Source organism: Tachysurus vachellii, chromosome 7, assembly GCF_030014155.1.
Source record: "Tachysurus vachellii isolate PV-2020 chromosome 7, HZAU_Pvac_v1, whole genome shotgun sequence".
NCBI lineage: Eukaryota > Metazoa > Chordata > Actinopteri > Siluriformes > Bagridae > Tachysurus > Tachysurus vachellii.
In genome coordinates this window covers 19,457,614-19,483,832 of record NC_083466.1, presented here as the reverse complement: position 1 = coordinate 19,483,832, position 26,219 = coordinate 19,457,614, and the positions used below count along the sequence as shown (strand labels likewise).

General features: G+C 38.5%; 1 protein-coding gene and 1 pseudogene across 1 annotated transcript; both read left to right on the top strand.

Moving 5' to 3' along the window:
• LOC132848790 (E3 ubiquitin-protein ligase TRIM39-like) overlaps positions 1–25,927 on the top strand; it is a 63,190-nt pseudogene extending 37,263 nt beyond the window's left edge.
• Positions 19,884–24,023, top strand: LOC132848074 (E3 ubiquitin/ISG15 ligase TRIM25-like). The gene is made up of 4 exons (XM_060873577.1): positions 19,884–20,052; positions 22,454–22,918; positions 23,071–23,106; positions 23,971–24,023. Exons 1-4 carry the CDS (start codon positions 19,986–19,988, stop codon positions 24,021–24,023), a joined length of 621 nt encoding a protein of 206 aa, XP_060729560.1. The 5' UTR covers positions 19,884–19,985.
• Positions 25,928–26,219: the final 292 nt, after the last annotated feature.

Below are 26,219 nucleotides of genomic sequence, written 5' to 3'. Positions count from 1 at the left end.
GGATCTCTAGATGCCTCAGAATTCTCACAAAGTTGGCCTCATCTCAGTGGAGGTTCAAAATCTTCATGGCACGGAAGACATTCGGAGCTGGTACAATTTCTGGATGGCTCGTGATGGGTAGAAAGAGAGAAGCAGTGGAGAGGGATTAATGTAGCTGCTGTAAATAATATTAGCAAGCCTTAGATGATAATGTGCATTTGGTCAGATGTATTAGAACACAAGATTATTAGATGTATTATGTGTACACCTGACTAAAGAGATGAGTTTTTAATCTACGGTTAAACTGGGAAAGTGTGTCAGCCCCAAACACAATCAGGAGGACTATTCCAGAGTAACAGGTAGTAGGTGTACAGATGATAAAATAGGGGTTTCTGTTTGTTTATTTATTTATTTATTTATTTATTTATTATATCATACTTTCTTGTCCTGGTAAAACCTCAGCTGCATTGTGGACTAACTGTAGCCTATTTATTAAAGATGCAGTACAACCACCTAGTAATGCATTACAATAGTCCAGTCTAGAAGTCTTTAATGCATGAACTAGCTTCTCAGCATCAGTTTCTTAGCTTGGCAATTTTTCTAATTTGGAAGAAGGCTTTTTTTGTAATATGGGCGATATGATTTTCAAAAGACAAGATGCTGTCTAATATAAATCTCATATTTTATTGTTTTTACATTTTTAATGCTTTTCTTACATTTTATTGTAGCTCACAGCAAACAAATCTGCTTCTTTATTTTGCATTTTCTATGCACTATTCTTTTTTTAAAGCAATTAGAGCAATATTTACATTTACATCATTTGGCAGACACCTTTATCCAGAGCAACGTACAGAAGTGCTTAAGTCTCTATCATTGGAAACATTAACTCTGTTTCACTAAGTTGCAGACTTAAGATACCATGAGTCTAAAACACTGTTCAAAGATTTTTTTATACAACATACAACAAACAGGGAGGAAGTGTTAGCTGAAGTGTTTCATGAATAAGTACGTCTTCAAGCGTCTTTATCAAGTGTATCTTGAAGCGTCAATATCAAGAATAGTACCTGTAAGTGCACTAAATGTTTGACTTTTATTTTGTATTTTTGGGAATGCATTTCCGAGGCATGGTGCTTCATTGGGGTTGAAGTGTGTAAGTATCTCACTCCATTTCCTGTTTGGTAGCGTGTATGGGAAGAGGGGGGGAAGTAAGAGGGAAAGCTTACTTTCTGTTGACCGTAACCTTTATTGGTGTATTCACATAGACTTTAACATAATCAGTCAACAAGTGTGTCTTCAGTGTTTTGCATTATCGTATGCCTTTTTGTGTTTGAGTTTGTGGTTTTCGTCAGTCTGTACAACATGAACGTCGTCTCGTCAATAAATGTGATCAAGGAACAAGTGGAACGCGTCAGCAAAGTTTCTTCCTGCTACTTCCTGCCCCTCAGCGGTTATAGGTTGCCGCTACATAAAAGTCAACAGAAAAGGCTCGGCTTGGAAGTGTGGACACGATTGGAAATGGCTTCCTCTGCTCACCTGTGTTTGTATAAGGAGACTCATCACCACAAATACTTATCACATGATAATGGCAATTAAGGTATGTCCGCGATTTCAATTATTGTGAGCTGTGTTTGCTGCTGCTGTGGAAGATGCTGCTGTATGCTGTTACGTTGGATTGGAATTGGATTTGTGATGCCATTGCGTATGAGCTCATGACTGTGGTCTTACTGCACGAATTCCTTGGTTGTTGCTCTGAGTGCAGGAAGACAGTGCTGTTTGTAATTGAGTTCACACTGTTGTTGTGTTGACGAACTCCTTTGCCTTGGCGGCAAAAATGGAATCGCTACAAAAGGATCGGAAGGCCAAAGTGAAGAGCATGACAATGCATCTCAATTGAGCTCAATGTTGGAAAATATGCAAATGATTGTCTGATGCAATCATGTCACATAAATGTTTACTGTCTCTTGTACCTCCAGATGAACAAAGCAAACAAAATGAATGGTTTGATGTCATTTGTACCCATTATCAGGGTTTTGTGGAGGATATGGAATTATGGCTCTTTGAAGCTAAAAAACCAAAACATTATGTTGAAGCTTATAACACTCATGAACCAGTCATTGTATCACAAATGACATGTGTGCCAGAGTTATCTACTTCTGTTGTTTCTACAACGTGTAATATTCAATACAAGCCTGTACAACTTGAGTCTGGTGATTATAATGACGATGTTCAACCAAATGACAGTGTTTCGAATACAAGCAAAAAAGGCTCTTCTGAAGTAATGTCCCATGGATCTCGATCCAGTCGTGTCATCTACACGTCTTAAGACTGAAGCAAAATTGGCTGCATTATTGGCCGCTCAACAAATTTTACACAAGAAACATACATTAGAGGAGCAAGAAGAGCAACTGAGGAAAACTAGAGAAAAACTGGCTGAGTCAATGGCTAGAGTAAAAGTGTATCAAAATACAAAACTGGGATCATATACCTCTGCTAACAGAACTAAATCCAGTTCTTATCATATTGATGTGGAAGCACTGATTCCTTCAGAGACTGAGCCAGTTGTATCACAAAATTTGTTTGCTTATGGAACATCTCAAGCTCATGCTGCACAAGGGATTTCAACTCATGCTCAAACTCAAGTACAACAACCGTCAACCAGACATAAAATACAACATTCTCAAATTCCTGCATCTAGCATGTCATTACTGGACAATCGGAATAATGGAAATGGAACTGGTAATGCAACGAGTCCTCTAAATGACCTCAGTTACATGAACATCTTACAGCTTATTGATAAGCAAAATGAAATAACTACCTTGATGGTTAAACAGAATAACTTATCTTCACTTCCACCTAGAGAAATACCCTACTATGATGGAGATCCATTACGCTTTCATGAATTCCTACGCTCATTTGAGGAAGTGGTGGGAAAAAGGGCAGATAGCCCAGGTGATTGCTTGCATTTTTTGGAGCAATATACAAGAGGACAGCCCAAAGAAATTATTCGAAGTTGCCAACATGTGGCTCCATTACAAGGTTATTTGAAGGCAAAAACTTTACTCAAAGGAGAATTTTGGAGATGAGGTGAAAATAGCTGCTTCTTACATGAACAAAGTTCTTTCATGGAAAGCTATAAAATTTGAAGATGCAAAGGCTCTACAGGAAAATGCTCTTTTTCTAAGGAGTTGCTGCAACGCTATGCAAAGTATGAATTACATGAAAGAGTTAAACCTCACTTCCAACATGCAGATCATTCTCTCAAAACTCCCATACAAGTACAGAGATAAATGGAGAGTTGTGGCATACGAGTTAAAGGAACGAAACAACAGTCAGACTACCTTTGTGGATATTGTCAATTTTATTGAGAAACAAGTTAAACTCCTTTTAGATCCTGTGTTTGGTAATATACAGGACACACCCTCCACAAGAACTAACAAAGTAAATGCAAGAATGATTCAGCAAAAATCCAGAAGTAGTTTTGCTTCCATGCCTGATGTAAAGGAACACAGTAAGACATTAGCCAACAACAAATGTATCTTTTGCGATGGAGAACAGTCATAAACTTTCAAAGAAAGGTCACAGAGAAAAGATGAACTTCCTGAAAGTTAAAGGAATATGCTTTGGTTGTTTACAGACTGGACATATCAGCAGAGATTGCAAGAAGAGAAGTACTTGTACTATTTGTAATCTTATTTATCCAGATCTTCTTCATATATTCCCACATGAAAGGTCAGATACTCTGCATAAGCAATCTGAATTCAAAATGGCCATTGGTAGTGCTATGATTTCCCTACAGTCCAATGCTCATACTGGGGCTGGTAAAGACTGCTGTGCATTATCCATTGTTCCTGTGTGTGTCAAGTCAAAAAAGGGAAATAATATTGTGAAAACATACGCTTTTCTGGATTCAGGCAGCTCTGCTTCCTTTTGTACGGAAAGTTTAATGAATAAGCTCAGTCTCCCTGGGAAAAAAGTGAATATTCTTCTCAGGACCATAAGTAAAGACAAATCGGTTAGCAGCTACTGTATGTCATGAATGATTTGGAAGTGTCTGGGTTGAATCAGGAACATTATTGCTTATTACCTGAAGTATATATTGAAGACCTACTTATTCAGGAAACACTTCAACTAGCACTTCTTTCCTTATCTTTTGCATTTAAAAAAAACCCCAAAAAAACCTTTGACACTTTTTCATAGTAACTTTGAACAAATGTTTTAAACTCATGGTATCTTAAGTATGTAACCTAGTGAGCCAGCATTAATGTATTCAATGTTAGAGATTTAAGCACTTATGTACGTCGCTCTGGATAAGGGCGTCTGCCAAATGCTGTAAATGTATATACTCAAGATGCCTGTAACCACAGCTAATATAGCCTCACAGAATGATCTTCAGTCTTGGCCACATTTGTGTCACCTCAACTTACCTGGAATAGACTCTGATGTTGAACTGTTGATTGGAGCCAATGTTCCACAGGCATTAGAACCTTGGCAGATCATACAAAGTCAGAATAATGGTCCCTATGCAATAAAAACTATGTTTGGCTGGGCGGTTAACGGACCACTTAAAGGAATGGTCACAAATGAGGATGTTGTGGATCAATCTCCTGTAATGGTGAATAGGATTTCGGTACTAAAGTTGGAAGAACTGTGGAAGCAACAGTTTAAAGCGGATTTTCCTGAGACTGTTCATGATGAACAGATTGGATTATCGAGGGAAGATCAACAACTTATGGATTTTGTGTCCCGTTCAGCAAAACTCATTGATGGTCACTATCATATTGGACTGCCATTTAGAAACACTGATGTAATTATGCCAATGAATCGTAAAGTTGTGGAGCAGCGTGCTGTACATGTGCAAAGAAGGTTCAATGTGAATCCTACCTTTCATGCAGATTACACCACCTTTATGGAAGATGTCATCAGTAAGGGTTAGGCAGAAAGATTACCCATGGTTGAGTTGGAAAGATGTGATGGACATCTCTGGTATATACCACATCATGGTGTATACCATCCTAAAAAACACAAAATAAGGGTTGTGTTTGATTGTGGAGCTTCTTATCAAGGTACATCTTTGTATAGTACTACTTTGAATAGTAATGGTCCTGATCTAACTAGTTCACTAGTTAGCGTACTTGTACGATTCAGACTAGAAACTGTCACCCTGATGGCCGACATCGAGTCCATGTTTCATCAGGTGACAGTTCAAGATTTCTTTGGTGGCCTGAAGGTAACATAAACAACAGTTTGGAGGAATACAGAATGGTGGTACATTTATTTGGAGCTACATCTTCACCAAGCTGCTCAAACTTTGTATTAAGAAAATGTGCAACAGATCAAAAGGACCTACAGTATATGACGACAAGACAAAGGATGTTGTGTTTAATAACTTCTATGTGGATGACTGCAACTGCCTTGTCTCTGTAACATCTGAATCTGATGCTGTGCACCTGTACAAGAACCTCACCCTCACTAATATGTGTGCCAAAGGAGGATTTCACTTAACTAAGTGGATGATTATAAGTTGTGCTGTATTAAGTGCTACAACTGAAAAGGACAGAGAGAGCAAGGTAAAGGACCTGGATTTGGATCATGATGCATTACCACTAGAAAGAGCCCTGGGAGTGCAATGGTGTGCTGAGTCAGACGCCTTTCAATTTAAGGTGGTAGTCAGTGATCGACCTTTTACCAGAAGAGGAATTCTTTCCATCGTTAGTTCCATCTACAGTATGACTCATTAGGATTCCTCTTACATGTGATTCTATCTGCAAAGATAATCCTACAAGATCTATGCAGAAAAGAAATTGGATGGGACGATGTTATTCTTTTGGAATATATTCAAAGTTGGAGAAAGTGGCTAGATGACCTGCATCATTTGGAAAGTTTCAAGGTCAAAATATGTTTAAAGCCTGATGGTTTTGGTGAAGTAACATCTGCTCAAATGCATCATTTTTCAGACGCAAGTGAGCAAACATTCGGTGTGGTGCCTTACCTTTTGATTCACAACGCCAATAATTTGTGAATGACTAAATATGACTAAAACTAACAAGGACATTTGGCACAAGACTAAGACTAAATTAAAAATAGGTGATGAAATTAACACTAGTCCTATGTTATGGCACTACTGTAAGAAATAGATGATAAAATGTTACTTAGAGCAGTAATGTTTTTACTATAATTAAAAAAGGAAAACTGGGGGCACGGTGGCTTAGTGGTTAGCACGTTTGCCTCACACCTCCAGGGTCGGGGTTCGATTCCCGCCTCCACCTTGTGTGTGTGGAGTTTGCATGTTCACCTCGGGGGTTTCCTCCGGGTACTCCGGTTTCCTCCCCCGGTCCAAAGACATGCATGGTAGGTTGATTGGCATCTCTGGAAAAATTGTCCCTAGCGTGTGATTGCGTGAGTGCCCTTCGATGGGTTGGCACTCCGTCCAGGGTGTATCCTGCCTTGATGCCCGATGACGCCTGAGATAGGCACAGGCTCCCCGTGACCCGAGGTAGTTTGGATAAGCGGTAGAAAATTAATGAATGAACTCTTCTAGCAAGCAAGGCAAGAGTTACGCCATTAAAAGCCATTACGATTCCTCGCTTGGAACTTACCGCTGCCACACTTGCTAGTCGCATTAACAACATATGGATGAGAGAGCTTAAGATGCCCTATTGGGAATCAGTTTTCTGGACAGACAGTACTTCAGTTCTTAAGTACATACAGAATAAGACCACAAGATTTAAGTGCTTTGTGTCTAACAGAGTGTCAGAAATTCTGAAGAACTCTGATATAGCACAGTCGAAATATGTGAATTCATTGAGTAATCCAGCGGATTTAACATCTAGAGGAGTGAAGGTGGATTAATTTCTACAAAACAGCATGTGGCTTTATGGTCCTAAATTTCTTGTCCAGCCAGAAGAAGAATGGCCAGTAGATCCTACATATAAAGATGTGATGATGTCTAATGAACCTGAAATTAAAGGAAGTGTTTTGGTAAACCGGATAGAAGTCAAGGAAGAATCAGACTCCTTATCACACTTCTTTAATTACTTTTCTTCTTGGATGCGATTGAAAAAGGCCGTTGCATGGATTCTTCGCTTAAAGACAATATTGTTGGATCGTGTCAGAGAGTGGAAACAGTCACAGGCCGTGGATCCATATCAGCAGATGACAACTGTTGATAAAGGAATACAGAAGTTTACATCTATTGGACACAAGGACTTGCTTTCATTGGAAGAATTGGAAAAGTCAGAAATGGAAATCATACGACTGTGTCAAAAGTGGAAATTTCCTGATGAATTAGCAAGTTTGCAAAACAATGGAATAGTCAAGAGAAGTAGTTCTCTATACAATCTTAATCCCACACTTCAGTCTGGTATTATGAGTTGGTGGTCGTCTTGGTAATGCAGAAATTCCTGATGAAGCTAAACATCCAATCGTACTGACTAAGGATATGCACATTTCTAATCTGATTTTGCACCACCTTCATGAACAAGTTGGACACAGTGGGCGAAACTATGTTGGCTAGCCTTCAACAACAATATTGGATCACTGGAGCTGCTGCAGCCATAAGAAGAATTCTATCAAAATGTGTAGTATGTAGAAGGTTCCATGGAACTGCAGGACATCAACAAATTGCAGATTTACCACCAGATCGAGTTTTACCAGATAAGCCACCCTTTACTTATGTTGGAGTAGATTGTTTTGGTAACTTTGAGATAAAACGGGGAAGAGTCACCCTAAAATGCTACGGGGTTATCTTTACATATTTTGCCATTAGAGCTGTTCACATTGAAATGACTGTATCATTAGATACAGATTCATTTATTCATGCATTAAGACGCTTCACTGCACGACGTGGACAAGTGGCTGAAATACGCTCAGATAATGGGACAAACTTTGTCGGAGCTGAACGTGAATTGCGAGAGGCAATACAAAATTGGAACCAAAATCAGATCAATGATGTTCTTCTTCAAAAGAAGATAAAATGGACTTTCAATCCACCTACGGGTTCACACCATGGAGGAATCTGGGAGAGACTTATTCGATCAATAAGGAAAATTCTGAATGCTGTTGTTCAAGGGCAGCGCTTGGATGAAGAAGGTCTTCTTACATTCTTTTGTGAGGTGGAGTCCATACTTAACAATCGACCTATAACAAGAACTTCTTCTGATCCTAACGATTTAGAAGTTTAGAGATGTTGTGCTTCTAGTGGACGAAAATGCACCAAGGAGCTCCTGGAATATGGGTAGAATTGTGGACACCACAAAGGACAAAAAAGGATTTGTACGACAAAAGACATGTTTTTATTTATTCTTAATTATATTTGATGATTATAACAGAGATTCCCGCCTCCAACTTGTGTGTGTGGAGTTTGCATGTTCTCCCCGTGCCTCGGGGGTTTCCTCCGGGTACTCCGGTTTCCTCCCCCGGTCCAAAGACATGCATGGTAGGTTGATTGGCATCTCTGGAAAATTGTCCGTAGTGTGTGATTGCGTGAGTGAATGAGAGAGTGTGTGTGTGCCCTGCGATGGGTTGGCACTCCGTCCAGCGTGTATCCTGCCTTGATGCCCAATGACGCCTGAGATAGGCACAGGTTCCCCGTGACCCGAGGTAGTTCGGATAAGCGGTAGAAAATGAATGAATGAATGATTATAACAGATTTATTGTGTAATAATCAGGGGCTGGAATTTAAGTGCTCTATATGTTTGACTTTTATTTTGTATTTTTGGAAATTGAAATCCTGTCAATAGAGCCCACAGAATACAGTGGTTCATGGTTTAGTAATTTGATATAGTAAAATTTGGATTAATTGAGTCTTTAAATACGGGTGGGAAGAATGAAGGGGATGAATGGATGTATAAATGGATGTGTGAAATGTGCATGTCCTTGATTTACACAACATTAGGCCTACTAGATAGTGTGCAGAGATTTAGTTAATGTACTGTGTTCAGTATTAGAGATTGATGTTGATGTTTAAACTTTAAAGTCCTATGTCAGGAGTGGCCAACCCGAGGTTCCCGAGCCGCATGCAGCTCTTTGCCCGGTTTCATGCTGCTCTTACTTTCATATCAAAGTTTGTATTTGTGTCTTTTTAATGTGTGTGTTCGCTTTGCTTGAGTTCAACACGGTATTTTTGTCAAACGCGCATGTGAGTGGGATGAATATACCTCAACGTTTCCCAGTAGGAGCAAGATCATTTGAGTAAACAATTTGTGTCAAGTTCGCTCTCAAAATGGCAGGGAAAAAAGGTGATGTTCAAGTGTGCCCATGTGTATGATGTGGCTCTTGGTCTCTGACTGGTTGGCCACCCCTGTCCTACAGTATGTAGTGTTAATTTCGTCAGACGAGACGAGACGAAATATGTTCGTCAACAACCTTTTTTTCATGACTAAGACGAGACGATGACAAGACTGCACCGCTGTCCTATAAATCACCATAAATCCTGAGCGCAAGTCCACCGTCTAGTCAGGCTTTTTGTGTTAAATTATATTTCCTGTCGCTGCGCAGGCTCTTTTATTGTACATGACAGCTTATGTCCCGATGACCGCTCTTTGTATTACGATTAAAAGCAGTATCAATAAAGTAAAAAATGTGATGTGCAGTCAAGTTCGAGTGAAACATATGTGAAACACTTTTTTTTTACTGAAATGTTTATCAGTAATAATCTCAGTAATAGTGTTATTTTAAAAAAAGACTACAATTTTTTGACTAAAACTAGACTAAAATTAAAAGACTTTTAGTCGACTAAAACTTGACTAAGATACCTTGAGTTTTCCTTTGACTAAAACTAGACTAAAATGACGAGACTTTTAGTCGACTAAAACTTGACTAACAAAAAAAGATTTGTGAATGACTAAATATGACTAAAAACTAACAAGGACATTTGGCACAAGACTAAGACTAAATTTAAAAATAGGTGATGAAATTAACACTAGTCCTATGTTATGGCACTACTGTAAGAAATAAATGATAAAATGTTACTTAGAGCAGTAATGTTTTTACTATAATTAAAAAAGGAAAACTGGGGGCACGGTGGCTTAGTGGTTAGCACGTTCGCCTCACACCTCCAGGGTCGGGGTTCGATTCCCGCCTCCACCTTGTGTGTGTGGAGTTTGCATGTTCTCCCCGTGCCTCGGGGGTTTCCTCCGGGTACTCCGGTTTCCTCCCCGGTCCAAAGACATGCATGGTAGGTTGATTGGCATCTCTGGAAAAATTGTCCCTAGTATGTGATTGCGTGAGTGAATGAGTGTGTGTGTGTGCCCTGGGATGGGTTGGCACTCCATCCAGGGTGTATCCTGCCTTGATGCCCGATGACGCCTGAGATCCCCGTGACCCGAGGTAGTTCGGATAAGCGGTAGAAGATGAATGAATGAATGAAAAAAGGAAAACTTTAAGCTATTCCAGGTTCTTAGAGATTGGTTATACATTTAGATTTTTTAAAAATCTTTTACTTTTACAATATTATACCACAAGAATTTCTAAACTATCCTAATCTGTTTAGACATAAGTATTGTTGCACTGGGTACCAAAACCATGCTAGTAGGTTGGCTTTAAATTGGCTCTAGGTGTGAATGTGCATGTACAGTGCCCTAGGATTGACTGATAATAATAATAGCTGTTAATGAACAAAACATGTTGATAAACAGTAAAGCTGCATCTACTTTAGTGTATAATTTTTTGCATAGCCACATACTAAACAAAGATCAGTCATACTAAAAAGATTGGTTAATTAATAAACTGTACCCCACTGAGGACTGAAGGCAACAATTAATTGTGTTTGGTCCCTTTTCTGCTTCCCTCCCAACTGCTCTCTAGCAAAGACAATACAACTGACAGGATCCACATATTCTGCAATAAAGAAAACATAAAAAGAAGCAATTAGTAAACTGCAAAGTTCCATTTACAAACCAAATATACATATTTGCATTCACATTACTTTCACTCATTTGATGATGAAACAAACGAGGCTAAACATAAGAATCTGAGTGTTTTACATTAGCTGTTGCAGTACATAGTGAAATGAGACAACGTTTCTCCAGGATCATGGTGCTACTTAAAAGCAAAGACAGAGCTATAAGGACTTAGTAAGTAGTCCTAGCCACATAAAGTGCAACTGTGCAACCTGGTGCAAACAGTGCAGGACAAGACAGAAAATACAGTGCAGGACAAAAGTTACAAGACAATATAAAAATTAGAAAAAAGACAATACACAAAATACAATAAACAGAAAGAGCGCGCGCCGACCAGTGTGAATACTGTATGTTCAACAATATTGCGTGCAGTAATACTATAATGAACACAGTTTCATAGCAGCAAGTCCCTAAGATAATGTATAGGATTGTGCAAAACAGCAAACAACCGAAATGTTGGACAGTATGTGCAAAGAGAAAAAAAATGTGCAAAACAGCATGTAAACATTTGAAATCCTGTATGTACTGTATGTAAGCAGAATTTTGGGACACCCTGATACTAACACTATCATGTACCTTACATCTATCATGTTATACATGTTTACAAAAACAACATGTCTGCGGCTAACATGAATTTACAGAGTAATTTCACACTGTATATTATAGAGCTGGTGTGAAATGTAGAGCCATCATCACCACTCACACTTAAATTTGAATCCTCAAAAGCTTAAAAATATAACAAACCTCCCTTTTACTCCCCTGCAGAGAGTCCAGTCCACGACTGGCTGGTCGTGACCGGTTTAAAGCCAGCACGTAGTGTTTTTTCATTTTCACATTTTTAATTTTGTTAATTAAAGGTAGGGTCTCCTCCTTGTCGGGACGACAAACTAAACAAATCAAACAAATCAAAACAAACGTGTAGCCAATGAAGGAGCGGGAATTTGGCCACATATTCACAGATTCGAGTTTTCCGAGTCAATAACTCCTGAGCTAAACGCTGTTTAACACCTCTTTTCTATCGTAGTAATGTAGAGACGCAGCTACAACTGCGTTTTGTGTAGTAACAGCATTTAGCTCAGGAGTTATTGACTCGGGAAACTCCAATCTGTGAATATGTGGCCAACTTTACTTAAGACACCGAGGTTGCTTTTTTCCTTCTCGATAGGTGAGTAATGTTGGTTTTGCTTTGTTACACAGAACTAATACAGGGAGTGCAGAATTATTAGGCAAATGAGTATTTTGACCACATCATCCTCTTTATGCATGTTGTCTTACTCCAAGCTGTATAGGCTCGAAAGCCTACAACCAATTAAGCATATTAGGTGATGTGCATCTCTGTAATGAGAAGGGGTGTGGTCTAATGACATCTACACCCTATATCAGGTGTGCATAATTATTAGGCAACTTCCTTTCCTTTGGCAAAATGGGTCAAAAGAAGGACTTGACAGGCTCCGAAAAGTCAAAAATAGTGAGATATCTTGCAGAGGGATGCAGCACTCTTAAAATTGCCAAGCTTCTGAAGCGTGATCATCGAACAATCAAGCGTTTCATTCAAAATAGTCAACAGGGTCGCAAGAAGCGTGTGGAAAAACCAAGGCGCAAAATAACTGCCCATGAACTGAGAAAAGTCAAGCGTGCAGCTGCCAAGATGCCACTTGCCACCAGTTTTGCCATATTTCAGAGCTGCAACATCACTGGAGTGCCCAAAACCACAAGGTGTGCAATACTCAGAGACATGGCCAAGGTAAGAAAGGCTGAAAAACGACCACCACTGAACAAGACACACAAGCTGAAACGTCAAGACTGGGCCAAGAAATATCTGAAGACTGATTTTTCTAAGGTTTTATGGACTGATGAAATGAGAGTGAGTCTTGATGGGCCAGATGGATGGGCTCGTGGCTGGATCGGTAAAGGGCAGAGAGCTCCAGTCCGACTGAGACGCCAGCAAGGTGGAGGTGGAGTACTGGTTTGGGCTGGTATCATCAAAGATGAGCTTGTGGGGCCTTTTCGGGTTGAGGATGGGGTCAAGCTCAACTCCCAGTCCTACTGCCAGTTTCTGGAAGACACCTTCTTCAAGCAGTGGTACAGGAAGAAGTCTGCATCCTTCAAGAAAAACATGATTTTCATGCAGGACAATGCTCCATCACACGCGTCCAAGTACTCCACAGCGTGGCTGGCAAGAAAGGGTCTAAAAGAAGAAAAACTAATGACATGGCCTCCTTGTTCACCTGATCTGAACCCCATAGAGAACCTGTGGTCCATCATCAAATGTGAGATTTACAAGGAGGGAAAACAGTACACCTCTCTGAAGAGTGTCTGGGAGGCTGTGGTTGCTGCTGCACGCAATGTTGACGGTGAACAGATCAAAACACTGACAGAATCCATGGATGGCAGGCTTTTGAGTGTCCTTGCAAAGAAAGGTGGCTATATTGGTCACTGATTTGTTTTTGTTTTGTTTTTGAATGTCAGAAATGTATATTTGTGAATGTTGAGATGTAATATTGGTTTCACTGGTGAAAATAAATAATTGAAATGGGTATATATTTGTTTTTTGTTAAGTTGCCTAATAATTATGCACAGTAATAGTCACCTGCACACACAGATATCCTCCTAAAATAGCTAAAACTACAAACAAACTAAAAACTACTTCCAAAAATATTCAGCTTTGCTATTAATGAGTTTTTTGGGTTCATTGAGAACATGGTTGTTGTTCAATAATAAAATTAATCCTCAAAAATACAACTTCCCTAATAATTCTGCACTCCCTGTATATGCCTTTGTCCTTTGCATGATTATGCTTGTGTGTCATTTTTGCTTGTTTGTTTATCTGCAATCATATTGTTCTTCCCTTCAGCTATGATAAAGACACATTTCTTTCCATTAGTTGCCTGGGTTACGTATGCATGTGTGGGTGGAGCTATCAATACAGGGGCGTGTTTGTTTGGGTGATTTTATATGTCAACATTGGCTTTCAAACATCGGAGACCCTACCTTTAATGTCTTGAGTGAAACTTTCGTCACTTTTCGTAATTTAAGAATCACTTTACAATCATAGAAAATGTAATGAAACAAAACCATATCACATTGAAGACTAACGTGTCTTTATGTAAAACAGAGATTTTGAAATGTCGTTTGGCTAAAAAAAAATCATCATAGACTCGACTTTCCAAATGTGCAGAAAATATACAGAATTAAATGATGACAACTCATAAACAATTGTTTAGTGTTAAAACAATTACCAAATCCGTCAAATAAAAAAGATAAATAAATAAAATGCATTTTCAACTAAAACTTACCTGTTGAAGAAAATGAAGCAGACCTTGGTGATGATTGCTGGTGTTCTTCTTTTTCGCGCATGCGCAGATTACCTATAGTCATCTTAAAGTTTACTTGATTTTCTAAAAGGTACACAGGACTGTCAAGTATCACGCATTGAGCATGACAGTCACTCATTTCGGTCTTTTGTCATGCTCTCACGCCACACATTGTATTTGTCACGTAGAAAAACTTACTATTCATATATTTAATATGCCGCAGCACCCAAAATGTATCAGTCCGCCCTGCTGTCTCTATGGAACCGGGCAGGAATCAAGCGCGTCTCCCCTGGAGCTCAAAGTCGAGCCTGACACTTATCAGCTAATCAAAAAAAAAAAAGAGGCTACACAATAGCCAATCAGAAAATAGCACTACTGTATATGAGTAAGATTTAACAAAACAGCTTTTCTCTGGACGGGACATTGTCCTCAATCATGACACTAAAAATGTCTGCGCTTGAGCCGAACTGTTTTAAATGGGAGCAACATTACAAATGATAAAGGAGTTCAAAAAAGGCAACAAACACTTACAATAAACAACACCAGTCATAATCTCTCTCTCCCTCTCTCTCTCTCACTCTCACACACCTCAACTCGTGCATCTTGCATTTGAGCGGGACTTTCGCCATTCGCCATTCGTTGTAGGACCTTGTTCTTCAAAAATTTAATTCCTCCTCTCGTCGCCTGCAGCTCTTCTAAAGGTAAGAGGCCTTTTTGCTTAAGTACGTTTGGTTATATGGTGGCTAATTTGCGTGTATTTTCGCGAGTCTTGCACTTTAGAGTCATGATAAATTATAGTTTACAGTGAGTGACACGTTTAATATTTTATTATGTTTATTGAAGTTTAATAATAGTAATAGTATGTGAACGAGATAGGCAGTAGGGGTTTCCATGGCGGTTTCAGTTGTGCTTCCGCCTGCTTTTGGCAACATTACGCTGAAATAGAGCGTGCGGAGCGTAATGCAATCTAGGAGCAGTGATTCACCAAACCTCCCTTATTGCAGTCGCACACATTTCTGCTGATTTTATTTTGTAGTAACGAGTAACGAAGATGCTTAGTGGAAATATAGCGGAGTAAAAGTATACATTTTATCTAGGAAATGTAGTGGAGTAAAAGTGAAAGTTGACATAAATTTAAATAGCGAAGTAAAGTACAGATACGTGAAATTTCTACTTAAGTACAGTAACGAAGTATTTATACTCCGTTACATTACAACACTGGTATATAGAGAATGTAACTTCAGTGCAGAAATATGGTTTAGGGTTATAAACAAACAATGTATTAACTACACTCAATAAATATGTGATTAATTAAAATTTAAATAATTTAAAAAAAACTTAGATTAAAATCACAGAAAAGAATGTCGCTATACAACCAAGTCAAAATGAACAAAGCTCATTTATTCACAAACATGAAGTGCAGGAGGGTTTGAAGACTTCAGGAGGGGGATCAGGACAAAACAATAATTTAGGGAGAAACTAAATAAGCTACAAAAGAAAATAAAAAACAAAGATTACTACACAATACAATAACTCCATTACTAACATAAACAGGAGAAAACAAGATCAAAAAGAAATGGCACCCCTTCCCTACTAACCCCTTCCAAGATTTAAAAAGCCTCCCATAAACAGCTCACTCTCTCACACAACCACACCAGCACCCACCCAACCACACACACACTTCTAGCAGGACAATGTTGTTTAAATACACTCTGCATCCTCTCGTCTTCCAAACAGAGCCGATGTTCAATCAGTGATGTCAGATGGCAACCATTTTTCACTGAAATATTTATGAATCTATTCTACAAAAATAACATTTTTACACTAACAGTAACTGACACCCCAACAAGTGCCTTTACACAGTTTAGGAAAACTTGTAGACATTCTGCTCTGTGATTTTCACACCTAAACTACAGATACAGTTTACTCCATTTACACCATTTATCAACAATGTGTTACATTTTCTTTTCTAGTTTCTCATGATTTCAGCAGTGTCCTGTCTGAAGATCTGCTGCTGTGTGCAGTCTGTCAGGATCTGTTCACTGATCCAGTCACCACTCCATGTGGACACAACTTCTGTAAGAGCTGCCTTACACACTGCTGGAACATGAGTCAACACTTTCGCTGTCCATTATGTAATCAAAAATTCAACAAGAGACCTGAACTGAAAATTAAAACAACACTCAAAGAGGTTGCAGATCACTTCAAGAAGAATAGTGGTGAGAAATTATTTTGTATGTTAGATTTGATGAAAAAAAAAGTCTCTAATAATAGACTAAAGTAAATGTTTTAGATATAAGGGCCGTAGCCTTTATTGAAACTGTGAGAGGAGTGTGAAGGGGGGTGTTTGGTGACACTGCTTCTGCACTAAATCTCACGTCCTTCCCCACTGGAACAGGGGAACACACTCCGGACGACACGGGGAACAGCAAGGGGGGGCTGACCTCGCCGAAAGAGAACCTCCGTCTTTTGTACGGGCGAACCTGGAGGGTAGAACAGGTGTCCGGGGGGCTGGTCGCCCATGAACACGGACCGAAAACCCCCTGTGGCCGAACATCAGGTCGGCCGCTTTCATTTCTGGACCGAAGGGGCGGGGTTGGGAGGCATCCTAGCCGCGGCTGCGGCGAAGGACACCTTACCCCAGGGCCTAGCGGGGGTGGGGGGTGGGGGGCGCTCTGCTGAGCCTGTGGTTTCCCACAGGGTTTGTTGGTCCCTCCCGTATAGTGGGACTGGCGTCCCGCAGCAGGAGCGTTAGCCGGCCGCCCAGATGGCGTCTGGTGCCTCCTTCCAGAGATTTTGCGATGGCGACCCACTCTCCAGTTGTTGACCCAAATCAAGCAGGAGTTCAGCCTGATACGTAGACAACAGCGAGGAGACATTGAGAGCTCGGATAGAAAGAGCCGAGGCTTTATATGAAGCCTGATGAATCGACGCGGAGAAGTGATCCATCTTGCCCGGGAGGAAGGGCTTGGGTGGGGCGAGCAGCCCGCCCTGAGATGGGTTAAGGTGTCTGGCGATGGAAGGCTCGATCACGGGGGGACCATATCCTTCACCTCAAGCCCCGCGAGACCGTGTTTCAGGTCAAGCGGATCACCCCAGCAATGTCTCATGTGTTTAGCACACGCAGGGAGGACGGGCAGAAGCTGCTTCCTCTGGCCGGCAGGAGGCCCCAGAAGCTTGCCGTCATATACATCTCTCTCCTGATCTGAAGCATTCAGGAGAGCCAGCCATTCAATGTTGAGCCGCGTGGCAGCGTGCTCACAAAGCTCCAGCAGTACCGATTGAGGCGGGGCGGAGAGAGCCTGAGGGACCGCGGAAGACGGGATGGCTTCCTCGTCATCCGAGCCATCGAGAAGGCCCGCCTCGACCTCGTCCCCGTCCCCGGAACCTGCCGGTCCGTCGGGGAAATGGTCGTCGGCCGGTAGCAAATCCTCAAACGGGGAAGGACACATGTCGGCCCAGTCAGAGGAAGTCGCACCGCGGGAGGCCCCCGGGTGCGACTTCGGCGTCGTCTTTGTCCCCCTCCGAGTCGGACAGCCCGAAATCGACACACTGGGCAGCGGCCGCTGGGCAGCCCACAGAAAAAAAGTGGGGCATGAGCGTGGGTGGCTCGCGAAGCTAACCTGGCTGAGGACCAGCATGTCCGGCGGAGGCTGATCAGCCGATATGTCCTCCTAAAGACAGCAAGTGCAGTCCAAAAAACCAGAGAGTTGTGAGGTAGGAGCAGAAGTCGCGAGAAGCAAATGTTAACTGAGGAAAGGTAGCGCGTGCAGGTGCATTATGCACTCGGGTAAGGGGCGTTAACTTACTTGCCTTTGGCACGCGCTCCTGTCTGTCAAGCCAGACTTGGTGCAATTGGATGCTTCTGTAGAGGTCAGGAACGGATGCCCTTCCCATAGGTGGATCTCGAACACGAGATGATGAAAGAGAACCTCATACTGTTATACAACCTCATACAACATAGACAGCATGAGTATTAAATATGAATACAGAATACAAAATCTTTAATGAACATTGATCAACTGAGACTGAAAAACAGGGCCAAAGGTTGCAGTATTTTAATAACTGTTCAAAGACTTGAACTGATTACAGCATGAAAGTTTAAATAAAAGTTAAATTACAATTATATCTTATGCCTAAAGACTAAATTTGAATAAATGTGTAAGCTACTCTGAATTAACTGGAAAAAGTGTGTGTGTGTGTGTGTGTGTGTGTGTGTGTGTGTGTGTGTGTGTGTGTGTGTGATAGAAGTACAGCAGTGGGCACTGGGTGAAAAACACTTACAAACTGATCTGGATGTGAGAAACTGTGAATGATACAGTTAATGAGCTGAAAGCTGAGAGAAAGTTCAGTGAAATTCTGTTTATTACAATCTCATGATGATGAGAATGTTTACATGTGTTTTAAATCACAGACTAAATGCTTTTAGTGTCATTCATTAGGTTTAACACTGCAGACAGACATAACTGAGTTAAACAGACTAATCAGTAAAACCTCATACTGTTACATGTGTGGACTGAATGATGTGATTTCTTACTGTAAAGGTTAAAAACACAGGAGGAAGTAAATTGCTGAATCTTCATCACAAACAAAAGGCAGAAGAAGGAGCAGCATGGATGAACCAGAATTATGTAAGTTATACAGTTTATGCATGATTAGTTTTCTGTATGTTTAGTAATTATAGATATTCTACATGTTTTAATGAAGGACTGTCACTATTATAATCTATATTGTTATAAAAATGATCTCAGTGAATGGCTTAATTGTCTTAACTGCCTTATGTAACATGAATAAGAGTTGTGTTATAATACACAAACATCTTAGAAAGACATTTATTTACACTGATCCTGTGACTATGGAGGATTTACATTACTTTATTAGTTACATATTTCAATATTTAATTTAATAATTAAATATGTAATGAAATGTAAGAAATAAATAATACCTCATTAGAATTATATTATTTATTATTGTTTTATTTCTTTCTTTATAATTTGTATTTATTAGCATAGATATATAAAAGTCAAATGTTTTGTTTGCTATTTTAATATTTGTATATTACTTTATTTCACTGACACTGAATGGCAGAAAAACGAATCAGAATCAGAATCAGAATCAGAATCAGAATCAGGTTTATTGGCCAAGTGTGTTGACGTTGGCACACACAAGGAATTTGGTTCCAGATGTTTGTGACTCTCAAAAGTAGAGACATAAATAACATTATACTATACAAGACAGGACAATACAGACTATACAAGAAAATGCAGACCGTGTGATACAACATAGACAGTGTGAGTATTAAATATTAATACAGAATACAAAATCTTTGCCTTTAATGAACAGTGATCAACTGAGACTGAAAAACAGGGACAAAGGTTGCAGTATTTTATTAACTGTTCAAAGATTTGAACTGATTACAGCATGAAGGTTTAAATAAAAGTTAAATTACAATTATATCTTATGCCTAAAGACTAAATTTGACAAAATGTGTAAGATACTCTGAATTAACTGGAAAAAGTCTAAGTATGTGTGTGTGTGTGTGTGTGTGTGTGTGAGAGAGAGAGAGAGAGAGAGAGAGAGAGAGAGAGAGAGAGAGAGAGAACACTTAAACACTTACAAACTGATCTGGATGTGAGAAACTGTGAATGATACAGTTAATGAGCTGAAAGCTGAGAGAAAGTTCAGTGAAATTCTGTTTATTACAATCTCATGATGATGAGAATGTTTACATGTGTTTTAAATCACAGACTACAGTAATTCTTACTCTAAAGGTTAAAAACACAGGAGGAAGTAAATGGCTGAATCTTTATCACAAACAAAAGGCAGAAGAAGAAAGAGCAGCATGGATGAACCAAATTCATGTAAGTTATACAGTTTATGCATGATTAGTTTTCTGAATGTTTAGTAATTATAGATATTCTACATGTTTTATATTGTTATGGATGGATATTTGGATATTTTATATTGTTATATTGTTATACCTTATGTAACATGAATAAGAGTTGTGTTATAATACACAAACATCTTAGAAAGACATTTATTGACACTAATTCTGAAACTATGTATTTATTTGCATAGATATATAAAAGTGAAATGTTTTGTTTGCTATTTTAATATTTGTATATTTAATTATTTCACTGACACTGAACGGCAGAAAAACGAATCAGAATCAGAATCAGAATCAGGTTTATTGGCCAAGTGTGTTGATGTTGACACACACAAGGAATTTGGTTCCAGCTGTTTGTGACTCTCAAAAGTAGAGACATAAATAACATTATACTATACAAGACAGGACAATACAGACTGTACAAGAAAATGCAGACAATGTGAGACAATATAGACAGTGTGAGTATTAAATATGAATACAGAATATATGACTGGTCAGTTATGTACATAAAGTGTGAGAAGTACATGGTAGTGCTAATAACAGTATTGTGTAATATTTTGCTTTTGTGCAATATGCAGCAGCAGTAGTGTGTGTAACATACACGGATAATGTGATGACTGACAGTTCTGATAATGCAGTATTTATAGATATGAAGCAGGGAATATAAATATGGTGAGTTGTTAATCAGGGTGATTAATTAAAATTTAAATGATTAAAAAAAACTAAACCTTGAAAATAAGCATCATGAAAAACTCCCTGAAAACTGTCTTTGTGTAACTGAGCTAAATTTCTGTAGAAAGTAAAAATAAAATATATAAATAATAACAAATACATAGAAACTGTTAAAGAAAGATGTAAAATAGTTACCAAATAATATATTTAGCAAAATCTCTGACTGATTATTGTTGTGGAAGTTTTTGAGTAAATACAAATAGCACACTGTTCAGAACAAGCAAGAGTAAAAAGGTTCACAATGTATTTGTGCTGCTGCACAGCAGGACCCAGCGCTCCTCGTGTATAATGAGAGAGGAAGGGCCTAGAACATCCATTACACTGAGGTTATATAGGCATGATTTATAAAGGCAGAAAACAGAAGAAAGGAAAACATCACCAATCATTGGCTAGATGCACAACGCTTGATCAGGATCTTACCAAGGTCTGCCTAAGTTGTTTATGATCCTGAGTCTCACCATCTCATCTCCAGCTCCTTCTGACCCTCTAATATTTTACACAAATTTTCTCTGGAAATAAAACTTTCTAGTCACAAATAACTTCTAGTCACATGCACAGAAGTTCAGACAGCATTCATGGTAGAATATTACATCACAATAATGTGTTGTATGTATTATTCTTCTTGAATATTGATAAAGTCTAAGACTTATGAAAGATTAATAATCTAGGAATCTGTAAATGAACATTAACATGAAACTACAGGCTGAAAAATGTGTCACTTTGCTCAGCAGTGATACTTCGTTACTTCCCCAGGGAACAAAAGGAGTCTGGGGATGGAGGGATGAGTAACAGAATAAAAGGTGGTGTGTGTCAACTGTGAGGATTAACAACTCAACCCCAATCATGTCACAAAAAAGAATGTCACTATACAACCAAGTGAAAATGAACAAAGCTCATTTATTCACAAACATGAAGTGCAGGAGGGTTTGAAGACTTCAAGAGGGGGATCAGGACAAAACAATAAACAGAACCCATCTAACTAATTTAGGGAGAAAGTAAATAAGCTACAAAAGAAAATAAAAAACAAAGATTAAAACACAATACACAATACAATAACTCCATTACTAACATAAACAGGAGAAAACAAGATCAAAAAGAAATGGCACCCCTTCCCTACTAACCCCTTTCCAAATAAACAATAGAACTCAACAAATAAAGAATGAAAAAGTGTAACAAATATTAACTTACAACTAAAAGAAAAACTTCCTGTTACAAAATATCAAACAAAGCTCAGTCAAAGTACAATCACTAAACAATAAATACAAACTTCTGGACAAGATTTAAAAAGCCTCCCATAAACAGCTCACTCTCTCACACAACCACACCAGCACCCACCCAACCACACACACACTTCTAGCAGGACAATGTTGTTTAAATAAACTCTGCATCCTCTCGTCTTCCAAACAGAGCCGATGTTCAATCAGTGATGTCAGATGGCAACCATTTTTCACTGAAATATTTATGAATCTATTCTACAAAAATAACATTTTTACACTAACAGTAACTGACACCCCAACAAGTGCCTTTACACAGTTTAGGAAAACTTGTAGACATTCTGCTCTGTGATTTTCACACCTAAACTACAGATACAGTTTACTCCATTTACACCATTTATCAACAATGTGTAACATTTTCTTTTCTAGTTTCTCATGACTCCAGCAGTGTCCTGTCTGAAGATCTGCTGCGGTGTTCGATCTGTCTGGATGTGTTCACTGATCCAGTCAGCACTCCATGTGGACACAACTTCTGTAAGAGCTGCCTTACACACTGCTGGTACAAGAGTCAACACTGTCTCTGTCCATTATGTAAACAGAAATTAACCAAGAGACCTGAACTGAAGATTAATACAACACTGAGAGAGGTTGCAGATCACTTCAAGAAGAAAAGTGGTTCTGACAAACCTGAGGTTCTTTGTGATTCCTGCAATGGAAAGAAGCTGAAGGCCCTGAAATCCTGTCTGGATTGTGGACTGAGTTTCTGTAAAATTCATTTAGAGCCACATAATCGTGTTCCAAGACTTAAGAAACACAAGTTAAAAAACCCTGTGGAGAACCTGGAGGACTGCATATGCCAGAATCTTACTAAAACACTCAAAGTAAAGGAAACAGGTGAGAAATTATTTTGTACATTAGATTTGATAAAAAAGTTTTTTAATAATAGACTAAAGTAGATGTTTTAGTTATATGTTTTGCAAAATCTAAATATAAAATTCCAATAACTGATCTGAAATCTAATGACAGTGATGTTTTGTTGTAATTAGTTTCCACAGAACTGCAGAGGATTCAGCAGTATGCAGGTACAGTGAGCTTTCTGATTTCCTCTCATATTAAAATGTACATATCAGCATTACACCACTGCATCATCAGACTTATTTTCATCTGTAGATCTCTCCAGATAAAAGGAGTATTAAAGTGTCTCATTATCCTCCTCACTATAGCTCCTTATTACTGTCATGCACTAAAGCCCTTAAACCCTTTTCTACTTTAGAAACACTGATCATCTTCTTACATTTCACTAATAAAATAATGCAGGAACAGATGTATGTTTGTACAGAGATTAACTTTATACCTTTATTAACTGCATGATAAAAGACTATCAGTGGTAAATGTAATCTTTATGCTGTCCAAAAGGTCAGACTTTTAAAGTCATGCAGTTAGAAATGCAGTGTTTCTGTCATTTACAAATAAGCTTGAACATAAAAGTCATTTACATTTACAGCATTTGGCAGTCGCCCTTATCCAGAGCGACGTACATAAGTGCTTAAATCTCTAACATTGGATACATTAATGCTGGCTCACTAGATTACATACTTAAGATACCATGTAATAAAAGTCATGAATGTATTCTACAAAAATATATTTTTTACACTAACACTAACTGACACCCTAAACAAGTATATTTGACAAAATATTTTTTGTATTAGTTAAATAAAACATGTAGAAATTCAGGTCTGTGATTTTCAGCCCTAAACTACAGACACAGTTTATTATATAGAGACTATTACTGAACTATTTTGTCCATCAGGATCAAGATTTTCCTCAAATGTTTTTATCTCGTCTTCTGTGACTCTTTCTGTCTTTCCTGAGTGATAAAAATCACAAACTCAAATAAATCACTAAAGTAAAGTTGCAGAAGGAAAACATTTTATAATTCTCATCAGAATCAGGAAAACCTCCACATGTTCACACTAATGACAGAGAGAGCTTCATGTAGCACACACACACAGAGAGAGAGAGAGAGAGAGAGAGAGAGAGAGAGAGAGTTTGGGATTATGTTTTGTGTGCTCATGTGTGTGGGAATGTGTGTGTGTGTGTGTGTGTGTGTGTGTGTGTGTGTGTGTGTGTGTGTGTGTGTGTGTGTGTGTGTGTGTAACAAGTAAACATACAAATAACTGAAAAAAACTTGAGAGGAAACATTTATAATGTGATTATTCAGTATTCTATCAGGTAACACAATACATACCTGTCGAGCTCATCAACATTTCACTGAATTCATATGGATCATTTTATTCTCACAAAACACAGAAACAAGGCATTATGTATTTGAACAAGCTACAGTAAGTTCAGAAGTACAGACTCTAGGAAAATCCACTGGTGTCCCAGGGGCAGAAACCAGGGGTGTAGATTCTCCTCTGTCTTCATCATATAGATACTAAAATGTTAACATCTTACTATAAGAAGAAGCAGCACCTCTGGAGCAGATGGCCTTTTGCTCAGGGGCCCAGCAGGGGCAACTTTAACCCCAATCTTCTGATCACCAACACAGAGACTTAACCACTTTAACTACCACTGCCCCAAAGAAATAACACCAAATAACAAACAAACAAATAAATAAATAAATGATGTTTATATGTTTTAATCAGTTACAGTCTGCCTTCATTTGGACTTATGCTCTGTGTAATATTTTTAATGAAACAATCATAAATGCTTGTGGACAACAGATAGATTAGACATGAATGGATGGATGGAATCAGTAGATTGATTGAACGCTAAAAAAGATGATGGGAATTATGGAGAGACACTGTAAACCTTACAAAGCCTTATTTAAAATATCTATAAGCAAACTCATTCACACTAAATCTACACCCATATGACATCCTGATGATTTGTAAAACCATAAATAGGTATACTTTTACTTTGCATATCAAAACTTTCTTATGGACGTTATGTGAATCCGTGTACAGGAGTTAAAATTTAGATATAAGATTTAATTTACATTTTTTAGATGTTCAGAGATTCATATTTTATAATTCAGATTTTCAAAATAAATATCAATTATTTTATCAAGTTTTTAGATATTAAGAAATATTTCAAGTTCAACACAGAAAAAGTGAAGTTTATAATATAATATAATATAATGTAATATAATAAACAATGAATCTGATCCACTGGATAATGATTTAATTTTTTTTACCTGTTTGCTCATATCACACACTGTGTGTTTCTCTCAGTGGATGTGACTCTGGATCCTGATACAGCTCATCCATATCTCATCCTGTCTGCTGATGGAAAACAAGTGACATGTGGAAACACGCAACAGAATCTCCCTGATACACCACAGAGGTTTGATTATTGTTCCTGTGTTCTGGGAAAGCAGAGTTTCTCCTCGGGGAGATTTTATTATGAGGTGCAGGTCAGTGGGAAAACTTACTGGTCATTAGGTGTCGCGAAAGAGAACATTGAGAGGAAGGGGGTGATTATACAGACTCCTCATGATGGAATCTGGACTGTGATCCTGGAGAATAAGAATCAGTATCATGCTTGTTCTAGTCCCTCTGTCCCCCTCAAACTGAGAGAGAAGGTGGAGGTTGTGGGGGTGTTTGTGGATTATGAGGAGGGTCTGGTCTCCTTTTATGATGTGAAGTCCAGATCTCATTTCTACTCTTTCACTGGTCAGACTTTCACTGAGAAACTCTATCCATATTTCAGTCCTGGTTTAAATGTAGGAGGTAAAAATTCAGCATCACTGATCATCTCTCCTGTATTTAAAACTGAATAAATTTAAACCTCCCAAATTTGATCATCAGATGGTGAGAGTAAAAAGATTTTGTTTACTTTTTTAGTTAAATTTTAGGAATACATATTTCCTTTTAAAGTGCTATACATATTATTTTAATACCTGGTTTTAATTGTAATCCTAGTCTTTTGTTTTATGATTGTGACATTATGATAGTGGAACTTTGTCATTACAAATCACATATAAATAAAGAACATTTACAGTTTACACTGAGTTTTACTGCAAAATTCAATTTGATCAATAAAATGGTTAAAGTTCAGCTGCTGATGTCTGTGTAGATAAAAACAAAACTCTGTTTCTGCCTAAAACGTCATCAAGCACAAATACAGGCAGATTAATATTTTATTTAGAAATAAAACTCTCAGGATAAAATCTCTTTATCAGCACTAATAA